The 22,205-nt window shown below is 37.1% G+C and overlaps 1 protein-coding gene across 3 annotated transcripts in view; it reads left to right on the forward strand.

Moving 5' to 3' along the window:
- LOC124593745 (DNA repair protein RAD51 homolog 3-like) overlaps positions 1 to 22,205 on the forward strand; it is a 29,020-nt gene that overhangs the window by 1,318 nt on the left and 5,497 nt on the right. Inside the window, exons 2-8 of one of the 3 annotated variants that reach the window (XM_047132080.1) lie at positions 643 to 727; positions 8,814 to 8,923; positions 9,637 to 9,764; positions 19,926 to 20,032; positions 20,182 to 20,360; positions 21,534 to 21,665; positions 21,791 to 21,979. In XM_047132080.1, coding sequence (XP_046988036.1) covers positions 8,882 to 8,923; positions 9,637 to 9,764; positions 19,926 to 20,032; positions 20,182 to 20,360; positions 21,534 to 21,665; positions 21,791 to 21,979 — 777 coding nt within the window. In that variant the 5' untranslated portion in view covers positions 643 to 727; positions 8,814 to 8,881. Of the gene's footprint in view, positions 1 to 642; positions 728 to 1,773; positions 1,849 to 8,813; positions 8,924 to 9,636; positions 9,765 to 19,925; positions 20,033 to 20,181; positions 20,361 to 21,533; positions 21,666 to 21,790; positions 21,980 to 22,205 lie in introns of those variants that run through there. The other 2 variants (XM_047132081.1, XM_047132079.1) reach the window with 2 other exon arrangements.

The following is a 22,205-nucleotide window of genomic DNA, read 5'->3' on the forward strand; positions in this document are numbered from 1 at the left end:
GATTCTTTTCTTTGCCATTTTCAAAAATAGCCTACATGAGTTGTAAGCAGTTGGTCTTGTACAGCAAATGGTATCTCAAAATTCAGAGTATAGAGAAATGTTCGATGTGAGTCATTCCTTTTAAAAGCGACAGAGGAAATATGCCACAAACAATGTCACTGGTCAAATCTGATGGCACAAATAATGAACATTTCTCTTGACTTAAAATGTGGCCTACATTTGGTTGAGCTATTCATAGTTCTGTACTGCCCCTATTGGTCAACTTGTAGTACATAAAAAACGTTCTCTAATGTGTATAATAACTGGCACATATTGTTGGCCCGTGCTTCTTCATTTGCAGAGGCATCCAATTTGTCGAATATGCTTAAACCACTATCTTTCTTTTTTTTTTTTTCATGAATAGGAGACAAACTGCCCTCTGCACAGAAATTGTCAATTAACTTCTTTCAACCTAAAGAACATACAAAACTTTATTGTGCTTGGTGACCATCTTACAACTGATGCAAACTGGCTGTTGGCCTGAGCACTCTAGCAGTCATTTACACAGCTCTCCAGTATTTAGATTACATTTATAGTTGTGCCATGTGGATGGCTGTGACGAGTATTTGTGTGGTGCAGTATGGTGTTATGTTTGTTTTGCAGTAAATAGTAGTGGAAATGAATACAGAAATGGAATGGAAATGGCAGACAACTTGGAGCCTAACTACTTAAAATGCCCGTTAGAGAGGTGGGTTATAGCAGATAGTATCACATGGTGTTACCTGCTGATACACTTTGGTTTGTGAATGTACCTAAATACATTGTTACACTTTCAGAAAATTGCAAATTGTGCACAATCATCTCCCCTTTCCTTGCCTTCACATGTTGATAAAATTTCACACTTGAATAAGGATTTCGACAGTCATCTTTTAGTTTAGTGCCATTGCACTGTTGCATATTAGTGACTTCAACCTTTTAGTTGATTTAGTACACAATTTACTGAAAATGGCAATCTACCATAGTAGAATAACAATACTTAACTGCAGACAGAATAAATGTTTTGAAGCGACTGATGAATTCATTTGCAGCAGTAACCATCCAATCTGATGAAAGATTCACATCATAATTAATGGCTTTATTAATAAAGTTATTAATGATTTTATCTACTGCAGTTACCAAATGCAAATATGGTTTTAATGCAGTATGTGGCAGAAATAAATTCCACATGTGGAAGATTCGAGATGATAAAGAGTTAAGACAAGAAGAGAATAGAAGCTTTTGAAATGTGGTGCTACAGAAGAGTGCTGAAAATTTGATGTGTAGATCTTAGCGTTACATAGAAGAATGTGTAATAAGATGTATGACAAACACTAACTTCACTTAACAACGGTTTATTCAGCATTTGCACATACAAGAGCACGGAGCGAACTGCCTCCAGCCAGAACACATAGGCCCTACAGTATATATATGGTTACAGAACATTCCAATGCAATAGTTCTTGATATTTGTGGATACTTATAGAATGTCCTCGAACAAAATATAGAAATTAAAATTTTACAATTCAGGTAAGTTGAACTCACAACCCTCCATGCAACAGTATCGTAACCACTACACCACAGTGACTGCTACTCAGCTTCTTCTGTGACATTGCTCCCTCCTTAAGAGAACAGCATCTCGGTGTTACGTCCTTCTAGTCCGGGAACAAGGCTTCGGTCCTGCATACTGTAGAATTCAGTGGTTATTAGGATATGAAGAGGCTTGCATAGGATATAGTAGTATGGAGAGCTACATTAAACTAATCTTCGGACTGAAGACCACATCAACAACAATGCGGAAGATTCACCGCTTGTGTCAGGCAGTTTTTCGGAGGTATCTTTTTGGTTTCCTCAGTATTGCCATTTGCAGTTAACACTATTTTATTGTTATGTTAACATTGTGGTAAACCATTCTTAAAGTGTTTATCATGAACATCGAAACTGCTTAATAGGTGTAAAACAAAGCACAAGACTAGAGAGAGAGAGAGATGTGGAATGAACCAAGTTTCTGTGAAGAGAGGAATGCGTGAAGCCTTCAGTGACTACCATAGCAGAATATTGTCAACTGATCTTTCACAAAACCCGAAGAAATTCTGGGCATATGTAAAGGGTGTTATTGGCACCAAAGTTAGTGTCCAGTCATTCACGAATGAGACAGGAGCTGAAACTGATGGCAGCAAAGCTGAAATGTTTAACACCATTTTCAAATGTTACTTTTTGAAAGAAAACTAAGAATAATTATCTAAATATAATCCTTGTACACTGAAAAAATGAGTGAAATAAGTGTTAGTGTCAGTGGTGTTGAGAAACAGCTGGAATCGTTAAAATTAACCAAAGCTTCAGGCCCCAATGGAATCCCTAAAAAAACTCTTAAACTCCATCCGAACAAGCCTCAGAAGGCTCAACAGTACCAACAAACCAGTGTGTCATCCTCAGTCGATAGGTGTCATGGAATGCAGATATGGAAGGGCACACGGCCAACATGCCACTCTCCTTCCTGTTGTCAGTTTTCATGACAAAAACTGCCGCTTCCCAATCAAGTAGCTCCTTAGTTGGTCTCACAGGGGCTGAGTCCAATCCACTTGCCAACAGTGCTCGGCAGACGTGGAAGGTCACCCATCCAGGTGCTAGCTGAGCCTGACAACACTTAACTTTGGTGATCTGACAGGAAACCAGTGTTACCATTGGGGCAAGGCCATTGGCCTAATGGAATCTCTGTCAGATTCTATACTGAATTTTCGGCTGAGGCAAGTTGAAAGAAAGCATAGGTACACCCATTTACAAGAAGGGATGTAAAAGTGATCAACAAACCTACCACCCAATATCCTTGACGTTAATCTGTTGTAGAATCTTTGAACATATTCTGAGTTCAAACATATTGAGTTCTGATCATGTGAAATCCAACTCTCACATTTCTCACCTGTCATAATGAAAACTTTGGATCAAGGCAGTCAGATACATGCAATAGTTCTTGATTTCTGAAAATCCGCACCTATTGTCCAGAGTATGATGATATGGTGCATCAAGTGAAATTTGTGAGGATATTGAATGTGTACAGAGAACGGCAACATGAATGGTCACAGGTTTGTTTTATCCATGGGAGGTTGTCACAAAGATGCTGAAGAAACTGAATTGACAAATAGACATAAAACATCCCAGGAAAGCCTGCTCACAAAGTTTCAAGAACCAGCTTTAATTGATGATTCTATGGCTATACTACAAACATGTATGTATTGTTCACACAGGAATTAGGAAGACAAGATTAGATTAATTACAGCACTTGTGGAGGCATTTAAACAATAATTCTTCCTGCATCCACACATGAATGGAAAAGGAAGAAACCCTAATAACTGGTAAAGTGTGATATATGCTCTGCCAAGCACTTCACAGTGGTTTGTAGAGTGGTAGAAACTATGTTAGTGATGCAAAGTGTGTTATTCAAGCACGTTTGGCTTAATTAATGTGTTCAACTTCCCAAGTAACATATTATCCTGCTACGAGTTTCAGAATGAGAATTATAAACTTGAAAATCATCAGATGGGTAGGATTTAAGTTTATCAGTTTCTGATACCTGCCACTAGACAAAAAAGCAGTACTATCTATGTAATTTTGATCTAAGTGTGAGAAGAGCAAGGCAGGATCTATCGAGCTGCCTACTCGTGACATTCTGGAAGAGTGACTCGGAGAGTTCCATGGAATTTTTCAGGAAGACAATAGATGTTCCACATCTACATTTACGTGATTACTCTTCTATTCACAATAAAGTGCCTGGCAGAGGGTTCAATGAACCACCTTCATGCTGTGTCTCTACAGTTCCACTCTCGAACAGCACGCAGGAAAAATGAGCACTTAAATTTTTCTGTGCGAGCCCTGGTTTCTCTTATTTTATCGTGATGATCATTTCTCCCTATGTAGGTGGGTGAGAACAGAATATTTTTGCAATCGGAGGAGAAAACTGGTGATAGAAATTTCATGAGAAGACCCCGTCACAATGAAAAACTCCTTTGTTTTAATGATTGCCACTGCAATTCACGTATCATGTCTGTGACACTATCTCCCCTATTTCACGATAATACAAAACGAGCTGCCCTTCTTTGTACTTTTTCGATGTCATCCGTCAGTCCCACTTGATGCGCATCCCACACCGCACAGCAATACTCCAGAATAGGGCGGACAAGTGTAGTGTAAGCAGTCTCTTTGGTATACCTGTAGCACCTTCTAAGTGTTCTGCTAATGAATCGCAGTCTTTGGTTTGCTCTACCCACAATATTACTGTTTGATTTCAGCTCTATTATCCATTGTTCATTTCTGACGAGTACTACACTGATTTTGTTGCTTTATTAAAATATGTGACACTTCTGGTCATTTCTGCAAGTATCAGGCTCTGTAGAACCAAATTGTAGTATAACATCATTCATTCATTTACATATTGTGGTCCATAAATCTCTCAATGAAGAAGTGCTATCAGAAATGTGAAACAAGCTACAAATTATCAACCCAATAACCACTGCAGACAACTTCTGTGAAGTATACTATCTTAATAAACTGAATTGTGATGCCTGTGAGATCATATACACCATTCTTCCCTACTTGTTAGCTGTCAGTAATCCAACCAGCAGATAGATAGGTCAAAATTTTGTGAACTTTTAGTATGTTGTATGTAGATGCTCTGTACTGTAGAATCCAAGTTTTTTACTCTGAAAAGCCTGATTCTGCAGGAGCCAAAAAAAATTACAAAAATGTGCCAATCTCCCCCCCCCCCCCCTTCCTGACCCTCCCCCACCCACACCCCAATCTTTTCTTTATAATTTTTTTCTCTTGCATCCTACAACAAAAATGCTTAGATCTTTCTTGTAGGGCATTAAATTTCCTACCATTTTCAAAGCTTAAACATGTTTCTTACACCTCAGTTACCAAGATGTGGAGGTTGAAAAGAATGGAAAAATTCTCCAATTATCAAAAAAACTGCAGGACAGGTTTGAGTATTACAATTTTAATTGTATAATTTTTTTAAGCGATAATATCACCTGTGTCAAGAACTACCATCCCCTGCTCCACCACCCACGCACGCACCCACCCACCCACCCACCCATCCACCGCCTCCTCCCTACACTCAATAGAGCACTCATTTCTCTTAAGACCACATAAAAATGGCAAAAATGAATTTCTCATGATGGTAGCTGTTTCCAATTTTCAATTTTTAACTACCTCAAGACCCCCCCCCCCCCCCCCCCTGCCCTCAGTTGAATCTTCATTGAGTAGAAGCATGTAACAACAGGAAAAAACACAATTTTATACCTATACAATGTATATTTTACACAAGGCCTTACCAGCTAAAGGTATACTTAAAAATTGAAAAATACTATTAATGAAAAACATGTAATGCAGTAAAAAATCACAGAGAAACAAAACATCAGTTAGGGTTTTCCAGTCTTTGTAATCCATGTCACCATCCTCCTTACTGATGTCTGACTTGGACAAATACTCACACACATAGCTGTGACAGTGGTTGTAAATGGCACAGTACCAGAGTGTGGCTTCTTTGCAGCTGCAGATTCCTGTGCTACACCCTTTAGTACATTTGTAAGGCATTATTTTCAGGAAGGAGTTTGTAACTGCCATTTTCATTGTTGTGAGAATCGTCCTCCCTTGTGATAGTGTGCTGCCCCAAACTGATAGCATTTTGTCACTGTTGTAATCATACTCCATACACTTTATGTAGAAGGTATATGCCATCAGTTATTGTATATTTCTGCATTCCACAGTCTGTTTTGTCTTGTGTCGTTGTGCATGATGCATACAGCTCTGACTTTGTGCTCTTCCATATACCACTGTCAGTGAAGAGGTGCACTGGGAAGGATGGCGACTGATTGTCTATGCAAACTCATTGGAGGAGAGTAATAGAATCATCCGTGCCTTTTTTTGTCGCAATTTTCAGGGCACAACATACTGAGGCTAGAGTAACAGTATTAATCTTTTATTTCAGCTTAGTGTCATCAGCATTTTCTTCCAGTATTTTCATTGTGCAGTTGATACTAATTTCTTGAGCTAAATAACAATTCAGCTCTTTAAGACCAATTGTTACTGTGGTGACACTGTCTCCTTAAGTCTCAAGGAAGGGGTGTGCTTAGAGAACCCTGCACTCTGCTTCTCAGTATCAAGATTATCCCTTATTGCATGGGAAGGCATAAGATCTGCATGGTGTTCTGATATTCCTGAATGTTTATAAGTGAACATTTCTATTAGTTCTCAGACTTGGAGGATGCATACCATTTCCAAAGTCTGTTGAGGCAGTACACCATCTGTTATCCTGTGACCAGGAATCAACCCTCCATCTCTCTTCATCACCACTGTTAGGACTTTGTGTGGTCATATCTGATCTGACACCAGACCAGAATATCTCAGTGTAACAAACAGTGAAGCAGCCTTCAGTCATCACTTAAAGAAATTCCAAAGGATCTGTTTTGTCTTTTATGTTGATGATGTGATGCTAGTACAGAGGTGTGCTTCTAACAAAGTTCAAATGACTTGTTGCATGGAAGTTGAGAACATTTTTTGACACTTTTGACATGCAGATTCCAATCCTAATTCATTGAGCTGTAATAATTCATTAGGTTACATTGTGGAAGCACTGACTTCATAGCACAGCAGTGAGACCACGATAATATGTGAAGATATCCTGCTTTCAATAACAGTCTAGGCAGAGATAGAGGTTGGAGGCTACCGACGGCTTCAGGTCTCCCAAGGACGCCTGCCCATTTGGCCAGGCGACTCTCCACGGTGGGCTGAAATAAAAATCCCATTCATAGGCAGAGCCTTCTTGGGATTGATAAATGTTGATCATCAGGGGCATGCACCATTATGCCTTTATCGATATAAAATTAAAGTTATATTGCTAAGAACCTGCACTTTTAGACTTCTTTTTATAATTTGAAAAAAGTTTGAAATTTGAAAAGGTTAAAGACAAAAGACTGAAAAAGTGCCAGAATTTCACATTTTTCAGTTCCCTCCAAATTAGCACAGGGTCCTCGAGGCTGAAAACTTGTATTCTACACTACAGACAATCTGTGCACAACATGCTAAAGGTTAATAAAATTCTGTCCTTTTGTAAGGTTCACCCCCCCCCCCCCCTCTCTCTCTCTCTCTCTCTCTCTCTCTCTCTCTCTCTCTCTCTCTCTCTCTCTGAGTATCTGCCATATGGATTATAACTAGAGAATAGTAGTAGTTCAGTTACTTAGTTCAGGAATTAGTTGGACTCATTCTATGAGTTTTCACACTTTGAATCTATGTGAGAAATTGAATCAGACTGGAGAATGTACAGCATTAATATTATGGAGACAGTAGCACAATATAAAGTAGTAGTGTAACATTTAGATAATATGTTGGAAGTGACATGCTACATGTGGTGTGTCAACATCCTGCCAGAGCCTTGAAAGGTGACAACTGGCTGTATAACTTAATGTTTAGTTATGAATAAAAATTAACAAGTATGCCTCCAATGGTGGGTTGCAAGTACCATCATGAACATCTACTGCATAGCACTCGTGCAGCTGTTTGATGCATTACAGCTTAACTTGTGTGCATTTATACTTTTTAATAAATAACACTGTACTACCATCTTGGTTCAATACTGATACATGTCATAGAAGTTTCGTCAACATAATTTGAGTGAACTTGGAGAAAATATGATTTTCTCTCTTCAGTCACAATTCTCATTCTTTGTTCTTGATTTTGAGAGAAATTTTCCTGTATCACCTGCATGTGGTGACATCAGGTGGATCACATGCTGACTTCTGTCAACCCTTCATTCTATTTCTCTGCAAATATCTAGAAGCTAGTATCTATGCTTATCCCACAGCATCTGTTGCACAATTGAAACAAACTATAGTATTTTTTTTTCTCCAAAATGACTTCAACCTATTTCTAGGAGGGTTCCATTGCAAAAGACAATGTTGATTTCCTTCTCCATCCTTGTTGAAACTGTTTGTGCTTCATCTGTAATGGTCCTGTTATTGATGGGAGATTAATACCTAATTTTTCCTTTCTTCCATGATGAACTTTAATAAAAAAGTTGGGGATCCTTGGGTTCAGTTCTTGGGGAGAGGAAGAGGATGGGACGGGGTTGGGAGGGGGGCAGGCGAGTCTCAAGTTTTACTCTTCCCTCCCAGATATAAGTTACCATCACACCCACATTTAACTTTCTACAGGGGCCTATGATTTTAATTATAATAAAATATATAAAAGTTTTAATGTAAGATTTTCGCTAATGAAGGTGTCTTCATGTTCAGGTGTATTTTTGCTTCTGATGAAGGTATATTTAGATATACCGAAACCATGGTCAAGGATTTTAATAAATCTTTATCCTGCAACTGTTTGGTTGTTATCATTTACTGTGAAGATTTTTAACAATTGCTGTATCAGCCATGTTTAAAATTTTGTAATCATTATGATTTGTTCAGTGTTAAGTACAGTGCTTTTTTCCCCTTTGTTGGTCATAACTATCATGATGCCCACCTTCCCCTTCCTCCTTCTCCCAACTCCTTCTAGCCCCCATCCCCAGCCCCACTCCCACCCCTCTTGGACCTGTTCTGTAAAAAGCTTCAACAATATGCCCAGCTGAACAATTTTACCCTAAAAAATTATTGAACATTTGTGAAAGCCATGCTTTTCATTCTGTTCAATTTCTATAGTCATTCAAAATGTGCAATCTGTTTCTTCTGCATCCTATCCATACTTATTTTCAGTTAATGCTATTTTTTGAACACCTTATGCATATGGTATATTGTTTTTGTTTTTCAGAGGGCTCTCCAGCTGATAATATAGTTAAAAAATTTGCAAGTAATACAAAACTGTTTTGGAAAGCTGTTATGTCACCACCTGAAGTAAAGACGGCACTTGACATCTGGCAGGTAATAAAAAAGCAGATTGCATATATGACACATGAAAATTTGCAGCTAAAAACAACAAATGGTACTGACAGGTTAGGAAACACGTGACCGGTGGTGGTGGTGGTGGTGGTGGTGGTGGTGGTGGTGGTGGTGGCCGTGGTTGTGGTAGCAGCAGCAGCTGCAGTAGTTAGATTTATCCCTGGATCTCTTTAACAAAGGTATTGGATATGTCTTGGTTTTACAATTTAAGAAACAACAAAAATTAATTAGTGTATACAGGCATCTATAGACTTGCAGGTGTAGAGTGACAAGAATAGGACAAAACCTTATCGTTACTTTTGATCGTATATAAACTCCTGAAACTATTTTAACATAAGAATCAAATGTGAAAGCCTATCTGCCAACAAAAATGTCAATATGTGGCATAAGCAGAAAATCATGAGAGGGTCATCAGCACAATCATTGACTCAGATTTTCAGAAATATAAATATCATCTTCGTAAGATCTTGTCATTGGTTACACTTCACTATCCTCTATTCTTTCCCTCTAACTAGATACTTTATAAGAGTTAAGATATGTGCTCCACATCATACAGTATCACTGCGCATGAACAGCCCTTTGTGTTGTTTGACTTCTTTCTATATTTTTATTGTTTCATTCACCAGACAAGTTCCTTCCTATCAGCAATAAAAGTTGATTAGTTGGCTATTTCATTATTTCTTTTCACGCAATAGGAGGAGAGTCAGCTGTTTGGCATTGTGACTTTCTGCAAAGCAATTGATGACATGTTAGATGGAGGTATTCCACTGCAGAGCATCACAGAATTTTGTGGAGCTCCAGGTTCAGGGAAGACACAGCTCTGGTAAGCCACAACAATTTCAAAGTTCTCATTATCAAAATTTTATATTTATTTCTTGAGCTGATTGCTTTTATAACAGAAACGTAGTTATAAAGCTGCTATTTACTAGTCATTAAGGACAGTATCATTTTTTAAGAAATGCGTTGATGTATGAAATACATGTGTAGAATAGTTTTGTAAATTTTACAACATAATATTAAATTTTTGATCGGTCTATAATATGTCTGCTGTGCCGAGAGCCTGAGTTATTTTATCAGTTGCCTTTCTTGCAAGACCATTGATGTAATGGTTTTAAAGTGAAAATTGTGCTTGAGTTAATGAATCGGCCCGTAACACATGTAATCCTTTTGACCGTCAGCTGTGAACTAAATATTCAAGACAGCTGGAAATGCAAACATACATCAGGGACATGTTTACCAACAAGGTAAAACCGTTTTGAGAATCAAATATAGAATGCCTGCGAACTTAAAAAAACACCCATTACTTTTTGATCATACCTTGTGTGTCAAGTCAGTCTACATAAACTTATTACTATCCTCTACAAGCTTTAGTGAGACATCTGACCAATCATATGGAATTCAGAGGAAGTTTGAGATGAACTATTTCCTTAAAATGTAACCAGCTTTTGTCACTACATTTCACTTATTTTATTTGCTGATAAACGCCAATCTAGGTATACGCCTGCAACTCAGATTTGTTGCATTTCCTCCACCTGAAATATAATCTAGGTCGAATTTCCATATGTCAGATGTCTTGATCAAATAAATAACATAGCCCAGTCAATCAAAATACTTTTAAACATGTTTATTGCAGCCCTATAAAGATAAAAAGGACACGGGTTTTGTGCCTAAAACGTATGCAGGACTGACGTAAGAACTAAAGCATTGCTAACGTCAGTCGAGTAGGCTACTAACATTGTATCTTATATACACTTAAGCACCAAAGAAACTGGTATAGTATTCAAATACAGAGATGTGTAAACAGGCAGAATGCGGCACTCCGGTCAGCAACACCTATATGAGACAACAAGTGTCTGGTGCATTGTTAGATCAGTTACTGCTGCTACAATGGCAGATTAGCAAGATTTAAGTCAGTCTGAATGTGGTGTTATAGATGGCACACAAGTGATGGGACACAGCATCTCCAAGCAAGTGATGAAGTGGAGATTTTCCCATACAACTATTTCACGAGTATAATGTGAATATCAGTAATCCAGTAAAACATCAAATCTCTGACATCGCTGTGGCCGGAAAAAGATCCTGCAAGAATGGGACCAATGACAACTGACGAGAATCATTCAACATGACAGAAGTGGAACCCTTTCGCAAATTGCTGCAGATTTCAATGCTGGGCTGTCAACAAGTGTCAGCATGCGAACCATTCAACGAAACATCATCGACATTGGCTTTTGGAGCTGAAGGCCCGCTCATGTACCCTTGATGGCTGCATGACACAAAACTACGCCTCGGCTGGGCCTGTCAACACTGACATTGTACTGTTGATGACTGAAAACCTTTTGCCTGGTCATATGAGTCTCATTTCAAATGGAGACAATCTCATGAATCCATGGACCCTGCATGTCAGCAGGGGACTGTTCAAGCTGGTGGAGGCTCTGTAATGGTGTGGGACATGTGCAGTTGGAGTGATATGGGACCCCTGATACGTCTAGATATAACTCTGACAGGTGACATGAACATAAGCATCCTCTCTGATCACCTTAACCCATTCATGTCCATTGTGCTTTCTGACAGACTTGGACAATTCTAGCACAACAGTGCAACATCCTACACATCCATAATTGCTACAGAGTGGCTCCAGGGACACTCTTCTGAGTCTGAACACTTCCCCTGGCCACCAAACTTCCCAGACATGAACATTATTTAGCATATCTAGGATGCCTTGCAACATGCTTGTTCAGAAGAGACCTCCACCCCCACCCCCCACCCTTTGTACTCTTACAGATTTATGGACAGCTCTGAAGGACTCATGGTGTCAGTTCCCTCTAGCACTACTTCAGACATTAGCTCAGTCCATGCCACATCGTGTTGTGATGCTTCTACATGCTTGCGGGAGCTCTACACGATATTAAACAGGTGTACCAGTTTCTTTGGCTCTTCAGTGTAGATTTTAACAATTACAAAGTTGCATTATGCATTGTTTCAATCAAATTTATTTGATTTTTTAATTCAGATTTAGATACTTTAACAAACTGGTTATGGCATTTGGCTTTACAAATCATTATAGTGCTTCTGTGACAGTTATCATGTTGAAATGCTACAATTCACAACAATGCTGTAATTATACTTGTTAGTTGCTGCACAAATACAATGTGATTTTGGTTCCAAATAAAAATCCTGTGGCTCTACAGTTGACTGCATCATAATTACTATCATTTCTCTTCATATGAATTCCATGAATGATAAAATGGGCTTTCTTTACGTTATTTTTGACATTTTTATTAGTTAATTAAAAATCGAGCTAGTTTATCACAGTTCATTTTAAGTTGCCTTATTCCCAACAATACAGCAATCCAATAATGTTGCAATGAGCTCTTGCATTTATGTAGCTTTGCACAAGCTGTGTTCATTGGTATCGTACTCGTTGATATATATGGAATTGTAGTTTTCGTGAAATGCTTTCCTGTTCTATTACATTAAGTATCCTGCCCCCTCACCTGAAGTATTGCACGTAAGAATTATGGACGAGACTTTGTCATGGCATGCATGCACCAGAATAGGAAGTTCGTTATACAAAATGATTGTGGTGTCTGTATCTTTTGTGAAACAAAGTAGTGACAAATTCTATTCTATTATTCATATTACATAGAAATTTTATGCAAAGAATGTATATTCCGTTTCATAAATGCCTTCTCAATGTTCGTCCTCTATGCCCTGAATTGCAAGCACTGCCAAAACTTGTATTTGAAGCATCACCGTTTAGTATCCCACTCCTCCTTTATTTCATTCAGATGTTTTGTCTTTCTCTAAGACACAGTCTCAATTACTAATGTTCAGTCAAAAAACAACTACATAAAATATATACAGTTTTAAACAATTGATGCACAGTTAAGCCGTACAGTTTCTAATATTATACAATTAAAAGTTAAATGTCTCAGGTAAGTATACTATTAAGTAGTGCAAGTATATAGTTTAATCTTTTGTGTGTCACATAACAGAGCCCAATCATGTATACATATTCTTAGTAATTATTATGTTTTGTTCTGGCATCAGGTACACATGTAGTGTATGTGGAGCCAAGTTCGCAAAATAAGATGTCAATTAAATTCGTTACTAATTAGAATAAATTAAGGTATTTTGTCCACATATCAGGTAGTTTTCCCCGTACAATAGCATAGCAAATCACTTCAAAATGTTACTGGTATTTGTATATAACATTTCTTTCATGTAAATGACATAGCAGCACCTTCCAGAAACAAACCGTCATTGGGAAAATAATGTACTTCAAATTAAAGTGGTCGTTTTGTCATCTAGAAAAGATGTAAGATTTCATTGTTATGAAATATTTTTGTAAAAAGATAGCAAATTCAAGTGAGTATCAGAGTGCATTTTCAATTAGTGCAAGTTCCTTAGCTCATACAAGAATAGAGGGTAGTATAATGATCATTTGATAATGTTACATCAGATTCATCGTCTACAGTTAGTACAAGTTGTCACTCTTTTATAACAATTTCCTTCGATCACTTTTTGTGTAATTTGGTGCTTATGATACAAACCATCTCATGTGAATGATCAAGCTTGTGTACATGTAAATTAGTGCATAAATCAGTTGTTTCAGTGCGTATAGACTCTTTTAGTATTGCTTTCACAAAAGTATACTTCAGTAATAATATATTTGCTTATTCTTTGTATAGTTTTGTATGTATAATAGAACTGTTGTATATAATTTGAAGGTAAAATACTATTTGGCATTCTTTGATGTCAACAGGAATACGTTCTCTGATTTCAAAGTACTAGAGAGTATGTACAAAATTCAGGTGCATTTGTATACCTCATATTTGGAAAAAATGTATCTTTGACAGCATGACAAAGTGATTAAGCCTGTTCTTTACTGTGTTACCTTCCCCCCACCCGCCAAAAAAAAAAAAAAGTATTGATAACTCATTTACATTTCTCACAACTAATGGCACAAAAACTCTAAGTATAAATCCAAAGCAGTTTCAAATTCCCTAGAGAGAATGTACTTCTAGATAGTAGTGTTCCACTGAATTTATTGCTTCCCAGAAAATTGCTATATAGCAACAAAATTGTTTGGTGTACTACCGATGAATATTACCCCCAAATCTCATTTATGTCAAAAATAGTTTTCTGGTTTCATTCAGTTTTGAGCATTATTTTCTTTAAATAGTCTTGATTTGCTACAATAAATACTCAGTTGGTGCAAAATACTAGTCAGCAACATTGTTTTCTTCCAAAACATTGTCCATAAATAACTATTTTACTACTTCTGTTTTCTTAAGATATGTTTTACTCTAAACTCATTAGACGTAGTTAGTACATGTCTTCATATCACCATCAGACCTACAGTAAACACAGTAAATAACTTCATCTTATTTCCAGGAACAGACATATACTACATGACAGAACTGATCACCACAAACCCCAGTAGAGAATAAATTTCTGTAATACATAGCATCACAATCATCATCTCCAAAATACTACAGTATATCCAGTGTTTCATCAGTATCTCATCAAATCATGAAGAAAATATAATCCTACATCACCATAACATCATATTCATGGTAAACATCTTGTATCACAACATAAATGTAAAACCTACCATCTCCCCACTATAAGATATGGTGACCATTGTGTATGAGTTCTCAAATCATAATCATCCAGCACATTTTCAGTAGTTTCAAAAATGAGAAAACCTTTTCTCAAATACTTTACAGACATTATTCCAGTTCACACACCAAGTTACACATATAAAATATAGTTCACACCTGTTATAGCTTTCAAAGATTACACATGTGGTCTGATTAAGTATATTTCTTTTATTTCTGATATTTTAACTTCTTTACAGTGCTTTTAATTCTGTTTGTTAACATTTGCGTAAATTGTGGGTGTAACATCAGTACAGCGAATTTTATTTCTGACTTTCGTAACAGTTTGTTGACAATCATCCACTTCTGGCAATCCATCCATATTAAAAATTAAATTTTCAGTGTCTTCTGAAAAAATCTCATTTTCTTCAATATAAATGTTCTCATTTCATTTATCTGATCTAAATCTACATTTATAATATTTTCAACAAAGCCAAACTGTGCATCTGATTGTGCTATAGTTCTACCATAAGTTGCTTTTTTTTAAATCTGCGACCTAATTACTAAAGTTTGAAATCTTGTTTCTCAAATTTCATAATAGCAAATTTACCCCCCTGTGTCTGATCTAGTCAATTCCATGACTGTCCTAAATTATTAGTTCAGTTGCCGTTGCATTTATTTTACTTCTCGACTCTATTTTACTCCTTGACTCTTTATTCTGATCACTCAAATCATTCCTTGAGGCGTCATGTCATTTGTTTGTTTCAGATTGCTATTAAATACATTTTTGTAATAACTATGTAAAAACTGATTAGCGTCCTCTTTTTGGTTTTCTATGCTGAAGTCTTGCCTAACATAGAAAAAAAGAAAGAAAAAATGCTTCATAGTTCACTCATCCTAACCAGTCTTTCACTACAGCACAGGAAAAAAAATTAAATGCATAGTTCTTATTTTTTCGATGTTGATGGCCTGTGTACTTCTTTACATTCGTTCAGTTCCCCACATTCCTTACCCATCTGACCATTTCGTTTTTGATCAGTAATGTTGTCGGCACTGTCCATGTCCATAATTTTGAATTTGGTTTTTGTGGTGCATAGGTACCTGAAACTTAAAACCTGGTTATAACTAGAATCTCCTGACGTTTTCAACACATCCCAGCTCCTAACACCATTAAAACTTAACTAGATTTCATGCTTACATTTCAGTTACTTAACTCACTGAAAATCGTTCATCTTGATTGAGGTATGTAACTCAAGTCAGGCAATTTTTGTCGATTATCAAATAGAGAACATAGTAGAACCAGTCAAAGTCTTTTTTAAACATGGTTATTACATCACAACACAGATAAAAGTGGGTGAACATGGTGTAGAACTGACGCAAAAACTAAAGCAATACTAACTCCACTTGGCTATTGCCATTACTGCTTACCGTACATAGATTTCGACAATTCCAAAGTTACATTATGCAATGTTTCAGTCAAACTCATCCGAATTTCCAATTTATATTTTGATGCTTTTCCAAAACTGGTTATGGAATTTGGCTTTGCAAATCAGTGGTTTCTGAACCCTTTTATCATGTCGAAATATTACAATTCACATACAAAAATCACCTCAAATAAAATCCATAACAGTGTCTCAATTAATTTTGTTAATTGCTTTATGAGCAAAGTGTGATTTTAATTCCCAAAATAAATCCTGTGTCTTTATAGCTGACTGCATCATGATAACTATCACTTTACTACAGGGTGACAATTGTTGAAAAATTCATCATAACTTCCGAGTGGTTTGCTCAGGACGTTCAAACTGCCCGGTTGGCCATGGGCATTATGGGTATTAGTATATACATGCATGGTTTTGTTTAGTGATGAAGCCCACTTTCATTTGGATGGATTCATCAAGAAGCAAATTGGTGCATTTTTGAGAGACCAGGAATCTAGATTTTGCAATCGAGAAGTCTCTTCACCCTCTACGGGTGACTGTGTGCTGTGCGATCCAGTCACGGGATAATCGGTGCGACATTCCAGATGGCATTGTCACTACCAAATGATAGGTGAAGGCTTTGGAAGCTGATTTCATCCCCATTATCCAAAGTGACCCTGGTTTCGACAAGATATGGTTCATGCAAGATGGAGCTCAATCCCAGCAAAGCAGGAGAGTGTTTGATGTCCTGGAGGAGCACTTTGGGGACCGCATTCTGGCTTTAGAGTACCCTGACTCGAATGGCATGAGCCTTGATTGGCCGCCATATTCTCCAGATACGAACATATGTGTCTCCTTTTTGTGGAGCTATATTAAAGACAAGGTGTACAGCAATAACCCCAAAACCATTGCTGAACTGAAAACAGCCAGTCAGGAGTTTGACGACTTTGATGTTCTGACACTTCAGTGGATCATGCAGAATTTCACTATTCGTCTGCGCTACATCATCATCAGTGATTGCAGGCATATTGAACATGTCATAACCTAAATCCAAACCACTGTAGCAACGTTTACATGTTGAATAAAGTGTGTGCATGCTATGGTTTGTAACTAATTTATGTTTTTGTTTCATATAGTTCAATAACTGTCACCCTGTCTGTATGAATTCCATGAATGAAATTAATTATTTATTTATTTATTTTTTTTTTTTTTTTCCTTTCCGGTACCTTTAGATATAAGATATGGTGATGGAAACTGCAACATGATCATTTACACTTCACTGGTAAAGTGTTTTCTCTGCAGGTAAATGAATCAGTATAAGTTAATTGAATTGCACGACAATGCTAAAGATGAAAGCCTTGCTATTATTATTATTATAATATCATACAGACGGGGAAAATGGCATAAATTTTATATCACTCACTTGTGAAGTGTTTCTTCCTTGTACATTTTTTATGAAAATCAACAGACTAGTCTGCCAACATCATAAGAAAATTATCTTCTAAATCAAACTTCAGTCAGATGTAACCAGAAAAAAATCTAATTTTTCGGTATAGCAGACAGGCGCATGCAGATAGTTATTAAAAATGCCACCTTCCAGAACGAGAGATTCCTTCATCAGTCAGAATCAGAGGAACTGTTTGGAGAAGTCAAACAGCTAAAATCACATAGGAACTCGGGTTAGGAGAGACATGGTGGAACAGGAAAAGGGTCATGTTTCTTCCAACTGTTTTCTGTATTTGGCTAATTGCAGGAGCCTTTGCTTCAATTTTTTTTATCTTTGTGCAGCTGTACTTGTTGTCACTTCACAGGTAAAATTCTTATCTGCCCTTATGTACTATACTCGTGTTTATATCATATAAATTTTAATTTACATCTTGGAAAAAAGAATTAATTCTGGAGATTGGTGTAAGGTAGGCACAACTTGGCATACAATACTACCCATTAGCTTTGAACCATGATGTAGTTCTGTTGTGATGGGTGACATCATTCATTAATGAGCTTAGGCTTCTAATCAGTCAAAGATTTGTTGTTGTAGTAATGAGCAAAACAGTGATTACAATTTACATGAACTTGGAATTATTTATGAAAACATTTTCTTGACCAGCATGCTACTTTCTTCAAGATCTCAAGGCTCAGTTTGTGTCTTACATTGAGAAACTGTTACTCCCTTCTTTTATTTGTTCCTGTCCTTGCACTGTAGTGTTTGCTAAATGAGTCCTTCTATTGTATTTAATAGTCATTTGTCATGGTGGGAAATGGAGGATCAGGAGATGACTATTAAACTTTTGCAAATGTAAGGTGTAATCTGAGAATATTGTTAAGTGTCACGTATGTGATAGTCTTGTTGCATTTGATTGGTCGTCTGATAGTTACGTGTGGAGATGTTGCTGTGATAATATGTGGAGGTCAATAATTTGTGGTGCTTGATTTGAGAGTTAAGTTTTGTGGTCTTTAGTGATGTTAACTTACTATTTTTTGTGAGTTCTCTGCAAGATATCCCATGCATAAAATGGGCTTAGTGAAAATATGACAATCTATAGATTTCCTTTATGCAGAGAAGTGTGTGGGGAACTGATTAAATATAGAAATATAGTGGTCCTCTGGGGAGGGGCAGGGGGGGGGGGGGTTCCACAGGGTGGCAGTTGAAACGTTTGAATCATAGTTTGGTGAGAAGTAATAGTATGGGAGGGGCATGATGATGTAGGACTTTGTGTGGGTGGCGGGTGGACTGTTTCTAGTGGTTTTTCTTTCGATGTCGAGTTTTTGGTGATGGAAAATTGCAATTTTGGTTTCACTTATTTGGGAATATATTACAGAGGGTTGTATTTTTCTGGCAGCTGTGTTTGCATCTTATGAGGAGTTGGGCAGGAAGAGCTAGAACTGCCTTGTGCTTAACCACAAACTGGGAACTTTGCAAATACTGTTGAGAAGTTGTGAAATCTGTTATTGAGAAGGGTGAAAGGAGAAGGCACTCTTCTGTGCAGCAGGCCATTTTGATAAGTGCTGCTTGTAGAAGAGTATACCTCAGGGTTTTTGTATTTTTCTTGGGTTCATATTGATAACAGGTAAGGTGTAGAGCTCCCAGCTTGTTAGTTAAATTGATTTTGTTTTTTGAGGCATGAGAGACGGAGGGAGGTGGTGGCAAGTGGCTTTGGTTGAGTTTGTTTCATGCATGCCATTGGATTGTCTTTAGGGTTTTTTCATGTTTAGGTATGTTTTTGTTATTCTTCAAAAAAAATTTTTTTTTAATTAATTGTTAAATGATGTTATTTTATGATGTGTGACAGCTTGTGTCTTTGTTTTGTTAAATTGGCTTTTTTTTTGTGCAATTTACAATTTTTGAAGTTTGTAATTGGAGCTGTTATGGCTTTTTTGTATTGTGTTGTGTATTTCTGTTTATATATTAATTTAATTGCTGTCTAAGGGGAATATCAAGTGTATTTAATTTCTGGGGTTTGGGTTCTCTGTATTACCATCGCCATTTTCACTTCAGATCAAATTGTTTTGGTACCAGCTATAGTTGGTTTTTGGTAATTTTGTCTGTTTGCACCTTTTAAATAAACTGTTATGTCATGTTTATCTGGTTGTTTCTTTTACTGTTGATGTGATTTTGTTGTTGTTTTATATTTGAATTTGTCCCTGTGTAAGACCCACAATTTCATGCAGTTGTCCCCATTTAGCTTCAATATTTGTTATTAAAGTTTAGTACAATCCTGTACTTGGTTTATTTTTTCACACCATATGAAAGACTGATCTAATTGCTTGCCATTTTGAAATCAGGTTTGTGTTGTATCTTTTTGTGATATCTTTGATGAAAGTTGACTGATATGTTCAAAGACTCTGGCTTATCCCTAAGCACATAGCTTTCACTCTTGCACACAGTTTCATTTACCAGTTTCATTTACATAAACTGACTTTCTGTTTCAAGTTTATGATATTATAGTGCTTTTGTTATCACAGCTTGCAGCTTTGTGTTGATGTGCAGATTCCGAGCATATTTGGTGGTCATGAAGCAGAAGCTGTGTATATAGACACATCAAGCAGTTTCACATTGATTAGATTGTCAGGTATATCAGTTGCTTGTCATCTTTCTTTTTTATTTTGAATGAGATTTTTTCTGCAATATATTGGTTATTCTATCATATCAACTCGGTATATACAGTTGGACTAAACTTTGTAGTAATCAACTACTGTTTCATGTTTCTTTTTTTTTCAGATATGGCTGATGCTTGCATCAGTCATTGTTCTTTAATTGCCAGACAACAAGGTAAACCCCCTGCCTCAAGTTTCACAATGGAAGCAATAAAAAATGGCATATCTTATTTATCAGTAACAAACCACATACAGCTGTTGGCTGCAGTCTTTCAACTCAGTGACATTTTAGAAAAAAGAAATGTAAGTTTTGTAGAAGAGAATTACTTGTTCCCAAGAGTTAGTAAATATTAAGCTTTTACTGTTGGTATGTATGAGTTATGAAAAAGATTTGTGTAAATCAGGATAGATCAGTACTCACCAAATTGATGGTTACAGTTGTAGTAGGCAGGAATATATAAAAAATGAAAAGTTGCTAAGTATTTAGACAATGGAAGTAAGGTGATAGTGCAGATGGAATGTGACAGGTTTGGGAAATATCTTATTGGGTCAAACAATTAAATACTTATATGGTCAGGTTTGGAAACAATTAGTAGGAAAAAAGGTACAGTTGGGAAGAAAGTAGTGGAAAAAAGAATGGAAGTACAGAGAGAATGGGATAAGAACAACAAAGGGATACAAACCACTAGAGTGAGTGAACTGTCACTCAGTAGATAAGTAAGAGGGGAGGGGAGTGGAGAGGATAATGTACTGGCAGTAAGATGGAAATAGGTTGGGGGACAGGAGGCAACAGGCCAGGTGGAGAACAGATAAGAGTGATATTTCTGGCAAGAGTGTGGCAGGAGTTAAGGATATGTTGAAGAAAGAGTTCCCATCTTCGTAAATGAAACAATTAACAATAACAGTATTATGAAAAGGAAAGTTGCTACTCACCATATAGCGGAGATGCTGAGCCACAGATAGGCACAACAAAAAAGACTGTCACAAATAAAGCTTTCGGCCAGTAAGGCCTTTGTCAACAATAGACAAAACACACACACACACACACACACACACACACACACACACACACACACTTACTCTGTCACACAAACGCAACTCACACACGACTGCAGTCTCTGCCAACTGTCAGTTGCCTGAGACTGCAGTCATGTGTGTGAGTTGTGTTTGCACGCACACACGTGTGTGTGTGTGTGTGTGTGTGTGTGTGTGTGTGTGTGTGTAATATTGTTGCATTTCATCTTGGATTTTCCATTGTTTGATTTTTACACAATTAACAATAAGTCATATTCTCCCCCCACCCCCCACCCCCCCCCCCCACCCCCCTCCCGCTCATTCTGTTGCTCAGCACCCAGTGAGCATGGATTTATCCTCACATACATATTATTTTCAACCTTGGATTTTTTTAACATTGCATCAAATTTATTTTGTGTAAATGTTGTGTGTTTGTTAATTTTGCTCATTTCTGGCATACAGGTAAAATTGATTGTCATTGATAGTATTACATTCCCTCTCCTATATGGAGAACTGAGCAGCATCCAGAGAACAAGACTGTTGCATCAGATCCTTGATGAATTGCATCTGTGTGCTAAAAAATTCAAAGTTGCGGTGAGTGTTTACTTCTCAAATGAACCATATGTGATAGTATTGGGTTTTCACATAACTCAGTGACTGTATCTATCATGTTGATCTCTATAAAATATATGCTCATTTCTTGTGGAATTTATACATAGGTCGTTGTAACAAATCAGTTGACTACAAAAGTCTTTGGTGATGGCACCTCACAAGTTGTTCCATCACTGGGAGAAAGTTTTGGTCACCGTATCAGTCATCGCATCATGTTAGGAGCTGAGAGAGGTGGCACTTTTGCAGCAGTGCTCTTGAAAAGTGCTGTGTACCCATGTGCTTCTGTCGGCTTTCAGGTATCTGACTGTCTCAAAATAGTTTGTAGTTTTAAACCAGATAAAGGTGATGGTAGATCTACTTATAAATACAGAAATAAGCAGCTACACAGTGTAATATGTAAAGTTGACAAACTTTTTGTTTTATGAACCATAAACAAGCATGTTTGACACATATCTCAAGAAAGATCAAAATCATCATTCAAATGGATGCTAGGATTGTTCTTTTGAAACAGATAGGCAAGTT

Source organism: Schistocerca americana, chromosome 2 (assembly GCF_021461395.2).
Source record: "Schistocerca americana isolate TAMUIC-IGC-003095 chromosome 2, iqSchAmer2.1, whole genome shotgun sequence".
Classification (NCBI taxonomy): domain Eukaryota; kingdom Metazoa; phylum Arthropoda; class Insecta; order Orthoptera; family Acrididae; genus Schistocerca; species Schistocerca americana.